The sequence below is a fragment of the Platichthys flesus genome, chromosome 1, assembly GCF_949316205.1.
Source record: "Platichthys flesus chromosome 1, fPlaFle2.1, whole genome shotgun sequence".
Taxonomy (NCBI): domain Eukaryota; kingdom Metazoa; phylum Chordata; class Actinopteri; order Pleuronectiformes; family Pleuronectidae; genus Platichthys; species Platichthys flesus.
Window position 1 is genome coordinate 28,852,209 of NC_084945.1, and position 12,528 is coordinate 28,864,736.

Below are 12,528 nucleotides of genomic sequence, written 5' to 3' on the forward strand. Positions count from 1 at the left end.
ATCATTACTAAATTTGTCTATTTTATTCAATTATAGTGAGGACTACACAGTTTTTACAGGGAAATTAGAGATGACACTTGATACTTCAGCAATGACACATAGCTCATATGATTATATAAAAATGTTTATTTTCATATTCAATGAAAAATCAAAGAGAAAAGGCAGGTGATAATTTTGTATGAAATCTCAAAGTGCTGCTGGATGTGAGCAGTGGGTAACACAGGCCAGGACCTGAAGGAAAGTCCCTTCTTGTTCCCAAAAGGGCTCTTGGCACATAAACAAAAATTAGTTTTATAACATTAATTGAGTACCTCTAACATGACAGGTGTGTGCATTGTTTTTCATTTGATGATAATGTAAAAAGAAAATAACTAAATCAGCCGGCACTGATGTTACAACTGATTCACAAGAGCTTGTGACCACTCTGACGATGATTTCAAGAAGGTACTCGTCACTGCAATGTGTTTCCGTCAGGGACAGCAGGAGGAAAGGCAGTACATCACTGAGCAGTGATTCAAGCTCAGCAGTCCAGGTGAATATACTGAACAGCATTGGTTAGTTGACTCAATTTCCGTCTCTGAATCACTGCATCTTCATGTGGTTCTGCAGCCCCCTCACAGGACATGTTCTTGATAATACACACATCTGAGGCCAGAAGGAAAACAAAGGATCAATGACTCCTCTTCTCCCCCTGCGTTATTCCATTACAGCTCATTTTTCAGAGAACTGGCGCTGTTCCCCTCAAAGTCCGGCTTCTTGCTCTCCGTCTTCTTCTTGCTCTTCTTCTTGGTGTTGACTCCATTCTGCTGGTTATCTTTGCCACTGCCCTTCTTGGCAGGCTTTCCAGGGAACACCTGTCCCTCCACTGTGACATCCATGCAGCGTTCCTGGGCCACAAGATAGTCTTTGACCTCCCAGGCCAGACTGCCGTCTCGCAGCATGAAGATCACCCGGTTGGAACCCACCACAAACCTGCAGGGGGATCACACCAAGTGCTTTCTATTAATATAGACTTCTCTCCATTGCAATGTAACAGGTTACTTAAGTGAGATGTGGTGATTCTAAGTGCATCACATGATATGGAAGCGATTCAACTTGATAACAGCCATTATGGTAAATCATTGATAAGTGGACAAAGCTTTATAATGTACAACCTCTTTCTGTGCCATTATGAGGAACAGCTAACATGTAGTGTTCAACCTGTCTGCCATTGTTAGATTCAGTCAGTGATAGTTTCGTCACCTTTTTAAATCTTAAATCCAATCAAACTCAATCACATTTTAGTCAAAGAAAAAATGAAACATTTTAGTGCAGACCAAGACTGGACATTTTAAACAAACTTCAGCAAACAATGAACATCACAATAACTGACTGACTTTCATTGAGCCTGAATCTTCATCTGTAAACACTGTAATAACATCTTCTTGTAGTGATGCCAACCGATAATGTTACATCACTGCCTTTATTCGTCTGTTTACACACTGACTAAATGTATGTTATTTGTTGATGTGATCTTCTATTCCCTTCACTGTACATTATCTGAACTACTATCTCAACCCCTGTTAGTGTAGAGCTTGGTCCAGTCTACGACTACTGTCAGTGTCACCAGAGAGATCCCAGTTTGTGTTTTATGGTGTCGGTGTCATCATCATCTTGTCATAAGTCATGTAAAACTAAACACTGACAAAGATATTTAATTTAGATTTGGTTCTTGAAAATATCTATCTATCCTCTATCTATTAAACCCCCACGTGTGACAGTTGGCCTTTGCTTGTGCAGTCTTTAGAAACATGATTTGTAGATTAGGAGTAGAGTTAATTAAATTAATTTGAAAAAAGGGAAAGGATGAAATGTTGTGAAAGATTTAGATCTTCAGTTGTACATAGATTGTATCATATGCATAAAGGCACATATTTTAAAAGCATATCATAATGTGACTGTATGAACTTGGATCACCTGATGAAAATTCAAACACTATCTGCTGCGGAAGCCCTTGAGGTGCAGTTGATAGTAGCCAAATGGGGGGGCAAATGGGGACATTTAATAATGAGAGGAAATTTCTAAGTTCTCAGTTACAAAGTGTTTTTTGGAGAGTGTTAGGGTTGCCATAGGTTTGAATAACCGGGCACCGATATCCTGGTTTCAGGGAGGAATAAGATATGCAGCCGTCAGCGTTGTTTACCTGAACCGGATGTGAGGGACAATTCCGGTTACAGTAATTTAAAGAATAAAGCATAGACTTCAGAATAAGGGCACATAATAATTGTTTGAATAATGGTGATTTCGATATTGTCCAAAATAATTGTGATTATGATGTTTTCCATAATCGAGCAGCCCTATGCAGAATGGTCTAAGTGAGTGACTACCTCTGAATATCATAGTTGGCGTTGAAGAGGCTGCCCTGCCACAGGCCTGTGATCTCCTCCGTCTCTTTCTCAGTGGGATCCCCTGTCACTGTGGCAAACACCATCAGAGTCTTGCCCTTCTTGGACATCTTGAGCAGCTCCTCTGGTTTCGAGGGGTCCACCTTGGAGAAGTCGACGGGGGGAGAAGACCTCAAGTGCTCTGGGAGGTCCCCTTCTTCAATGTCATCATCCTTCTGTGGAATAATAGATATACTGGATATAAAAGAAAGCAACACTTTTTTGCTTTACATATGACTGAAGGTGCTGAGCTTAACCACATTCTAAATACCCCCATGAATAATTTATGGTTTTAGGTAGAGGTATCACTCAACAAATTTCCTACCTCAAAAAGTTCAACTTTGTAGAAACACCGTACTGTGCCGCCCTTCCTTGTAGAGTGTGTTTATTAAGGCAGTTTGTGCAATATGCAGTGTACTGTTAGCTATCTGTTTTAGTGGGAAATGACCGATATGTTTATTATTGGAATTAAATATTTACCTACTATTTCACAAATAATTAGTATCCTGCGATTTGTATTAAATCGTAGTGGGATGGTAACTGAAACCTGAGAATGGCACAGCACAGCCATAGCAAGAATATGTTTCACCAGCCGCCAATGCATTGAGATATTGTTACGTTAATTTAAGTTAAGTTAAGTTAAGCAAACTTATCAATAACACAACGAGAAAAGCTTCTTCCGCCACAGTCAGCTCCGTAAAGCAGCACAAGTGAACTGTGTCTGTAGACACCGTTGTTGCTAATATGACATAGCATGGTATGCTAACCGCTCGGCTAGCAGCTACAATGTGTGCAGTCTGCCTGAATGAGAAGCTGACAAACCTCCCACTGCTCCAGTAGCCGCGCCATGTCTGCATCGCTGTAGTCGCGGATGTCCTTCTTTTTCTTGGGCTTCTCTTTACTGTCAGCCGCTAAACCACAGAGCAAACAGATGCAGAGCAGCAGCAGCACACAACTCCACCTGAAGTCGGACGCCATGTTTGCAGATGGCGAATCCTGATTGGCTCTGCCATCTGCCGGTCACGAGACGGGAGAGTGACGTCAGAGTTGTAAAAGGCAGACCAATATGGCAAGCCGAATTGTCATTTATCAACTACGTTTGACTATCCGGAATTAACATTGTAGATATCAACAACTTCTTTCTGACTAGTCGTAATTACATTTTAAATAGTTGGAATTTTCATTCAAGATATCTGTAATGTAATTGTGACTAGTCGAAACAACACATAAAGATATCTGTAATTCAGTTTTGACTAGGCGAAACTGAATTGCAGATATCTGCAACACATATCCAGTCTAGCGAATTTATGTCAAATCGGCTTGCCATAGTACCGATGGAGTTTAAAGTCAGAATGATTTAAGTTTTTCTTTTTGGTTGGTTCTCAAAACATTGAAGCGTATTAAAGACACTTTCTCTGATATTTAATTTCCACCCCTTCGATCTTTATTGTACAGGCTTGCACATAAAACACAGATAAAAGTATTTTAAAGCGATAGTTCACCCAAAAAGAAAATTCACTCATTATCTACTCACCAGTATGCCGTTTGAGGGGTTGGTGAGTGTTTGACTCCACAAAACACTTTTAGAGTTTCAGGGGTAAACAGTGCTGCAGTCAAATCCAATGCACTTCAAGTAAATGGTGACAGATTCTTTAAACAGAAAAAAATAAACATGCCTCCATACTGCTCCTGTGGTTCCATCCAGGTGTCTGTAAGCCCAGCCATTCAAATTTGACTCAAATCTGTATCATTTCTACTCTTTTTTTAGCCTTAATGTCCTCTTAGATCCTCCTCAGGAACCGTCTTCGCACGTGGATCACAGTAGATCTTTTTGCAAACTTCTTTGTTCATTCGAATTCTAAAGCATAACAATCAAACCCTGTGACAGTAAAAATGTGCTACGCTAAATGACAAGTACACAGCCACATCTATCTTCTCCTACTTATACTATTACTGATCGATCAATGCAGGATTTCAAAGAAAAAAAGGAAAATGACCTTTGAACGACAAACGTTAATTTGCTGTTCACTGTTGTTAAATGTCACATGTTATATGTCTGACATGTCAATGGTCTTGGAAGTAGAGGTAGTGCTCACTGAGTTGTTGGATGTAAACACACAGGTCATCAGTAAGTCATCTATATCTTGGTTAAGACTGTTTTAAGAGAAAGGACCAAGTAAGACATTAAAAAAAAGACAGTTATAAGATGACAACTCCCTTCATATGTACTGATGCAGGCAACAGGAGAATGTCTGGGGCAGTAAACCATATCAACATCCAACCATTAGCACAACCTCTTATCTTTGGGAGGGAGCCAATCCCAGTTTATATCGGGCGAGAGACGTGCCTCAACCAGGTCATGAGCCAAGAGAAGTAATTCATTATATTTCACTCAAAATAAGATGGCTTTCCTCTTTCAACTTCACAAAGTTGCCAGACAAGAGATACCAGATGGAAATCTGCATTAAAGAGAGTTTCTAGTGTGCAGAGTTTATGTGGGTTTACCTTTCCTCACTTCCTCAAGTCGATAACTGAGAGAAGCTATTTATTTATAATCATAACTCAGTTTACTTGACCAACATTGCTCATTTGTTTCAGCATTCACCTCCGAAAATAACAGGAAGTTTCGAACATGTTCGAGGGGCAGCAAACATTACAGATGATAACATAATGCTGCAGCCTTGAATTTAGTGTCACTGAACCTTTATTTTCCCAAGCCACATGCCTTTCTTGCTGAGACATTGTTAGGAAGCGGTGCGTGAAGGCCAGCAGAGTTCACAGGGTCGAGGAGAGCGGAGATGAGCCTGGTGAACACAAAGTGTGGAGCGGTTTCCTCTCAGCCAGCTCCACCCAATGGCACTGTGCCCCGTGCAGCTGCATATCCCACTGACAGTACAGCAACTCAAACACTGACTCACAGTGTGTTCATCACTAAGAGGGCGAAGAGGGCTTGCTACCATGCAACACATTAATTATATATATATATATATAATGTTTTATTGTCTGACTCTTTTAATTGTTTTATTTTAATATATGTGATTTTCAGTAAAAATCACATACTTACAAACACACATGTCACAAATGTGACTTTCAATACTTATTAAAATAATTATTGTCGTAACATTCTTAATTAATGTGACTGTGTTTATCCACTATCAAGTCAAAATGTCTGCTGTGAAATACCTCTACGATAAAAGTGTCAAACGAACTGGTCCAACAAATGAAACAAACAGTTGGGTGTCTGAACACCCTGCATTCAAAACTCTGCTTCAGTAAAAGTACATTAGCATTATGGTATTTTTATTAGTGATGTGTTACCTTACAAGCAGCGTTTAAGATGGTTGTTTGAGACGGAGCTATTTTTAGAAATTATTCCACAACCTGTAGGACACTTAAACGATCATCTCACATACTCCTCTTCATCAGTTGCACACGTTAGACCTGCTCCTTATTGTATTGGTTTTTCATGGTTCAGTCAGGTGACGTCGTATAACAAACAATAAAAGTGCATTCTGCTGTGCCACTGTATTGTGTCTAGTTTTCACAGAATCCCTGAGGTTCTTTATATACCATCGGGAAGTCCCGCCCATTCTACAACCCAATAGGCTCCCAATACTTTTAGGGCAGCCCATGGTCCCCTAATATGATAGGATGCCGTCCACATTGGCATTTAGTGATTGGACGATGACTGCTACGTCATCGTTTTCAACAGTAATATGACTCATCTCTCACCGCCCAAGAGAAACACTACAGTGTGACGTGTAAAGCCGGGAGAGAAGGAAATATCCACAACACTATTTCCATGCATGAAATACCTTTCATTTACACAGTGCAAATATAAACGTTTATTTTACTAAGTTATAGAGCACCCGATAGTATTCATATCTTATCCTGCAGAGTTTGTTTTTCTTATTTAGAGAATAACTATCTCCTCTGCCTGACCTCTCCCACATGTGGAGCAGGTGTATGATCGGCTCATGTCCATTAAAATACTTTTATCTTGACTCCCGGGAAGTTAGAGGAAACCCTTGGTCACGCAGAGCAGGATGTTTGATATGGACATGAGTGACCTGCAGGAGAGACCTTGGTGCTGTGGGTGAGCAACGTCAAGCGCACTAGAATAAGGAAAGAAACATCCTGTGTAGCTGTCAAAACAAAGCATGTATTTAAAAGCATGAGCCAGATATAGCTCACGTGTGAAATAAGAGTCAGTGTTTACTCAAGTTGATTACTGTGCTTTACTTAAGTTTTACGCTACTTCCTATCCACTATATATATTTATCTATATATTTTCTCATTTAAATTTAATTTTAATAAACGAGGACAATGCACAAAAAAGAAGATTAGATTTTTAAGATTAAGATGCTTTATAAGTCCCAAACACAGGCACACTCATGCAGGTAGGGAAATTTAATCTCTGCTTTTGACCCATCTGGTGCAGGATACACAGAGCAGTGAGCGACCATGTACGGCGCTCGGGGAGCAGATGTTGGGGGAGTAAGGTGCCTTGCTCAGGGGCACTAGAGTAGGGAGACTCTTGGATTTTTTGGACAGATCAATCCAGGTTCGTCTTTTGTTTTCTCTCCGTGGAGTCGAACCAGAGACGAACCAGAGACGAACCAGAGACCTTCTCTGCCCATAGTCCAAGTTTCTGCCACTAGACCACCGCCTCTCCTGAAATTAAGCTATCAGCTCATTTGTATGTGCAGCCCTGGGCAGCTACAAAACACACCAAACGCAAAAACATTAATTTAATTTTACTTTTGACTGTTATTTAGCTTGCTACAAAATAAATATATAATCATACAATAGAATTGAAATTTTTTGCAATAAAATAAACTTCCCAACAGCCACCCTGCTGTATAGTGGTAGTATTAAATAGTACATTTATTAGTTCACACAATCTTGCTAATGTTTCCGAGTTTTAACAAAATAATCTATTCACCAATTGCAACATTAGCTTGAGTATATTTTTAGAGATTTTCTTTACAGACTAACATAAGGAATACTATTTAAGTGTAAGCAAGGCTGTAGCCAAGGAGAGTATTATTACTATTGTCATGTCCCAATATAGCCATGTAAAATTTGTTCTAACTCAAATTTGGATCAGTTAGTCAATGTTAAATGTTAAATTGTTTATAAGGTGATGTTAACATGTATTTCCCATCATGACAGTCTACTAAATGCTGTATTAGACGAGTCTTACACTGTGTGGGAAAAATATGAATGTGTAGAGGAAATTCTGAATCAGTATATAGAGGGGGTGTAGGGCTGGGAAATATGAAATACAAAATTCAGATAATTTTCTTTAAATATTTTTTTTTAATTATCATGATGAAATTCACATTAACTTCAATGATTTGCTTATGAATTAGGCTTGTGGTTTTAAATCATTCTATATGCAGAGAGAATTAAATTATCAATTGATAACAAGTCTGCAAATCTAATTAGATTAGATGATGTGTTATACCTCCTATACTTGCACAATGTACGCATTCTAATGATGTGTATTGGACTTTTACATTGCGATAATTACTGGTATTGTTTTATTGACCAGCCCTAAATGAGAACAGAACATACTGGAGTAAACCTATGCGGTGTTGAATATATTACCATAAATACTGGTTTAAATGTAAACAATTTAAAAACTCTACTCTTGCTCTTGAAACCCCACACAATGCCAGGAGGGCGAAGACAGGGTTAAATGGGACCTGCGCCTTTGGAAACAATACCCCAGCTCTTATTTTGAAGACTATAGCTTCCGGTGTAGATGTAGCTAGCAAGGCTAGCGGCTGTCTTGACGCAGCAGGGATGTCTGACGGCAGCAGTCAGTCCTGAAAGCAGCCGTATAAAACCTCCCTGACTGCGGTGGAAGTGGACTCTCATCCCGCGGTGTCTTCAGTGAGTCAGCGGCTGGCTAACGCGCGCGGTGCCGCGTTATTTGCAGAGTGAACGACGCCTTGTGTTGCTCCGTTGCTACAACTTTGCTGAGTCCAGACACCGCTCAGCGCGACCACACCCTCCCCGCTTCCTCATAGCGCAGCAGCGGGAGCGCGCAGCCCCGCTTTGAATCTCCGGGAATAACGGCCACTTCTCCCCGCTGCCTGTCCGGGTCCGTGGGACCAGATACAGCGAGTGGGTTGAATGCCCGAAGGCCACCGACTGGTATGGATCTGAGGAGCGACTCCCCACAGAGGACATGCGGGGCCACACACTCTCCGGTCCCGAGTTAAGACGCGAAGGAGGAGGAGGGCGGTCAGACGGACGATGCATATGGAACCGAGGCGACCGGAGCAACTGCTAGCATCTAACCCGGGGCTCTGTCCGAAAAAGAAGAGGTTGAAAGCAGATTGAGGGCTTCGTGTGCTTGGACTGTCGCCCTCTCGGTGGATTCTACTCGGGGAGGGACTCGTGAAATGATGGTGCTGGAGGCAAACGCAGGTCTTCCCGCTACCCAGAAGAGCCGCCCGGGTGTTGCCCCGTCTGGAACCAGCATGAGTACGACAGGCCGGTCAAAGTCAGCGGGAACAAGTCGGACGAGGTGTCGGTGTTGTGTCAGGTTGTTTGTGGACACTAAATGAGATCCTGTTGATTTAAAGAAAGACCTCAAATAACCTAGTTCAAGTTGAGGTGATGTTTTGTCGCCTGCAGTCATAGAAGGAAAAGCGGAGCAGATGTAGTTCCAGTTAGGAATGTGTTTGAAAATGTACGGGGCTTCTGACATTGTTTTCACAGCCTTATTCTCAACTTGCACTTTGCCTTGTTGAAGGCTCCCTCGTGGCACTGCAGCTTGTGTGCGAGTTTATTAGTTCATTAACAAAAACCTGTGAATCTGTTCCACAAGAACCTGGAGCTACAGTGAGGAGATTGACTTTTTTTATAATAATGAAATGTGTTGTTCAGGGCATTTAAACTCAATTAAATTCATTTAGATAAGATCATATAACACCCAACACTGATTAGTCAGAAGTTGTGGGGATTGTTGGTCAGCTGTGTTACTTCAGAGAAGCATTAGTTAACGGTGAGGGTGTTATTCATAAATGCCGTAATTAAGTTTTTCCTTGTTACACATGTTTACATTAAGAATACATGTCGTGTGTATCAACATATAATATTCGCTTCATTTTACTCTGAAGGAATTTAAGGAAGACAGTTTGGTCAGTTGTTATTTTAAGGAATCTGTTATAGGCAGTGAGGTGACACTTAGTTTGAAATGTCTTAAAAGGTACAATGCAGTGTGCCGCAGAAGAAAACTAAATAATTGAACCCTCCAGAAGAGCAGTTTGATCCACACCCCCACCCCTCCACACACAACCCTCCTTATTATGGCTAGTGGTGGTTCTGGCAAATCGGCTAGCGAGGGATCAACCAGCACACCCAGTGGCAGTTTGCAGCAGAGGAAGCGTCTCTCCTCCATATGCGACACATGTAAGGGCAAGATGCAGCTGGTGGCTGACCTCCTCCTGCTGGCCAGTGAAACCCGGCCAGTAATGACCCACGAAGGTGTAGCGGTGGCCGACACCTTTGACCAGTGCCGTGACACGGTCATCGCCAGGACTAAAGAGCTCTCCATTCTCACCCACGATATCCAGAGCCAGCTCAACATGGGCCGCTTCACAGAGGTGGGGGACCGCCTCTTGGAGATGGCAGACCTTGTGGTGTCTCTGACTGAGTGCTCAGCCCATGCCGCTTACCTTGCAGCCGTGGAGACCCCCGGCTCTCAGCCCTGCCTCTCGGGTCTGGTGGACAGATACAAAGTGACCCGCTGCCGACACGAGGTGGAACAGAGTTGCGGCATCCTCCGAATCACACCCCTGCCAGACCTCACTCCCCAACTCCTCCTCGAACTCTCTCAAAACATCTCCACCAACCTCAAGACTCTGACGGATATCTCGTCGCTGGCCAGCGAGAGGTCTAGGGACCGCTTTGCAAAGGAACAATTCAAGTTGAGCGTCAAGAGCATGAGCACTAGCGGCACGGCCTTCCTGGCATGTGTCAAGGAGGTGAAAACCCAGCCCAGTGAGCTGACCAGGAACCGCTGTGTCCTTTTTAGTGCCGCCCTGGTCCAGGCTGTCAGCGCCCTGGTTGGGTTCGCCACAGAGCCTCAGTTCCTGGGAAGAGCTGCGAGTATCTCCACTGAAGGGAAGGGGGTACAGACTGCGGTTTTAGGGGGGGCCATGAGTGTGGTTTCAGCCTGTGTCCTCCTCACTCAGGGCCTTAGGGACGTTGCCCAGCATCCAGAGAGCAGCTCCAAAATGGCAGACTACCGGGAGCGTCTGCGTAACTCGGCGTGCGCCGTGTCAGATGGCTGCACTCTGCTCACTCAGGCACTCAGAGAACGCTCCTCTCCAAGGACTCTGCCGCCAGTCAACTCTCATTCTGTGAATTAGCTTAGGAAGAGGCAACATGATCTCCATTCGCCTCTGTCCTATATTGACGTACCAAAGAGACTCACTTGGGTTATCCCTGTTCATCAGGTTTAGAGTCAGAGTAATGTCAGAAGAAGGCTTTGGCTCTGTCCATGTTGGTGAAAGTCTGTCGATATCAAAGGAGCACAACAACTTCCACTGCATGGTTTTGTGTTGCGCTGGATGTGACTCAAACCGTGTTAGAAATGGACCACTTGGCCGCTGTCATCAGCAGACAGCAGCCTTCTAAACCTGAAAAGTTTACCTCAGTTTTCAGCTCCGGTGAAAACGCCAGCCTTGATGATGGATGTAGCCTTGCTGTGTGAACCTATGGTTGGCTGACCTGCTCAATTACATGTGCTATGTGAGATTGGAAAGAGTGATCATCTGAGTGTCTCAAAGGATATTTTTTTCAACATGTGTGAATTCTTAATTGGTAAAATGCTGCTGTGAGTGTGTGCCATAGGTTTTACACTATTTACCAGATGCGCATAGTATTTTAAAGTGTTTTGATCATGCATGTAATGGAGTATTTATTTCAACTATTAAAATGTTGTTTCTGATATATTGTTGTTGGGTAACATGCTTTAAAAGGCCAAATAGATTTAATGGTTCATTCACCCAAGTAACACCAGAATACATTTCTGCTTCTACTTCCATATAATAGCGGTACATTTACTTATATAAGTACTTTCTAATAAGATACCCAATATAAATGGATTTATGAGATGTAACACATTTTTACTTTGTTGTTAAAATTATTCTTTGTAGAAGATTTGGGAGCTGTTAATAAAAAAATTATGATTTATTTATGACCACTATAATCAACATCTCTTGTGTTAGTATCAAGACTGGTGTCTTGGAGACAAATATCTTAAAACTTGGAAAAATAAATAAACTACACTTTCATAAATTAATGCTAATGCTCAAAATAATAGCAAAGGGTTGTGGTAATGCTTATGAAAATTTGTGGTGAATTTAATTATAAAAGAAGATTTTCTTCTGCATTGTAAACTAAAATTGATGACCAAGTTCTTTTCAGACTGTTAAATTTAAAATAGATTAGTGAGTTTAGTATTACTTCACTTCAAATCATTTGAAGCGGACCCAACTAAGTTCCTCCTCTTTGAAAAAAATCTGAGTTAAGTGAACTTAAGTTACATTAGTGTCTCAAAGATGCTTTATACATTTTCAAAATGTTAAACCAACTGAATTCAATAACTAATAGTTTGTTTATTTGATACTAATTTAATAAAAAATGATGTTTACATTGTATCTATGCAATGTTTTTAAATGAACTTGTAAAATGTAAGTACAATTCTGTTGCAAAATTATCACTTTACAGAGTTAATTATCTAACCTCAAGAAGTGTGTCCATAAAGTGCCACTTAAGATAAGATGCAGCTTAAAGAGATGGTTCACAAAAAATGAAAATTCACCCATTCTCTACTCACCACTATGCCGATGGAGGCCTGGGGGAAGTGTTTGAGTCACTTCTGTGTTTCCTGAGGAGTCTCAGGGGAATACAGCGTTGCAGCCAAATCCAATATAATTCAAGTCTATTGTGACTGCTTCTTCAGAAGTAAGAAAACAACAGAAAAAACTGAACATTATAGATAATTGGCTAACTTTTTTGAGAAAACCTGGTCTTGTTAGGAGAGACGCCGTTCATCCCACTTGGGATGGAGCAGCTCTCT

General features: G+C 41.6%; 2 protein-coding genes across 3 annotated transcripts; one reads left to right on the plus strand and one right to left on the minus strand.

The window, feature by feature from the left end:
* mesd (mesoderm development LRP chaperone) lies at positions 1 to 5,937 on the minus strand. 2 transcript variants are annotated; one of them, XM_062390790.1, is made up of 4 exons: positions 5,742 to 5,937; positions 3,246 to 3,436; positions 2,367 to 2,599; positions 1 to 972 (listed from the first exon to the last, which is right to left on the minus strand). In XM_062390790.1, the coding sequence occupies exons 2-4, from the start codon at positions 3,399 to 3,401 to the stop codon at positions 705 to 707; spliced, it is 657 nt and encodes a 218-aa protein (XP_062246774.1). In that variant the 5' UTR covers positions 3,402 to 3,436; positions 5,742 to 5,937; the 3' UTR covers positions 1 to 704. The 2 variants fall into 2 exon arrangements, with proteins under 2 accessions (XP_062246774.1, XP_062246780.1); XM_062390796.1 differs by lacking the exon at positions 5,742 to 5,937 and having other exon boundaries at positions 3,246 to 3,568.
* A 2,259-nt stretch (positions 5,938 to 8,196) lies between these two features.
* On the plus strand, positions 8,197 to 11,396 carry tlnrd1 (talin rod domain containing 1). Its single transcript, XM_062390808.1, has one exon. It carries the CDS (start codon positions 9,749 to 9,751, stop codon positions 10,811 to 10,813), a length of 1,065 nt encoding a protein of 354 aa, XP_062246792.1. The 5' UTR covers positions 8,197 to 9,748; the 3' UTR covers positions 10,814 to 11,396.
* Positions 11,397 to 12,528: the final 1,132 nt, after the last annotated feature.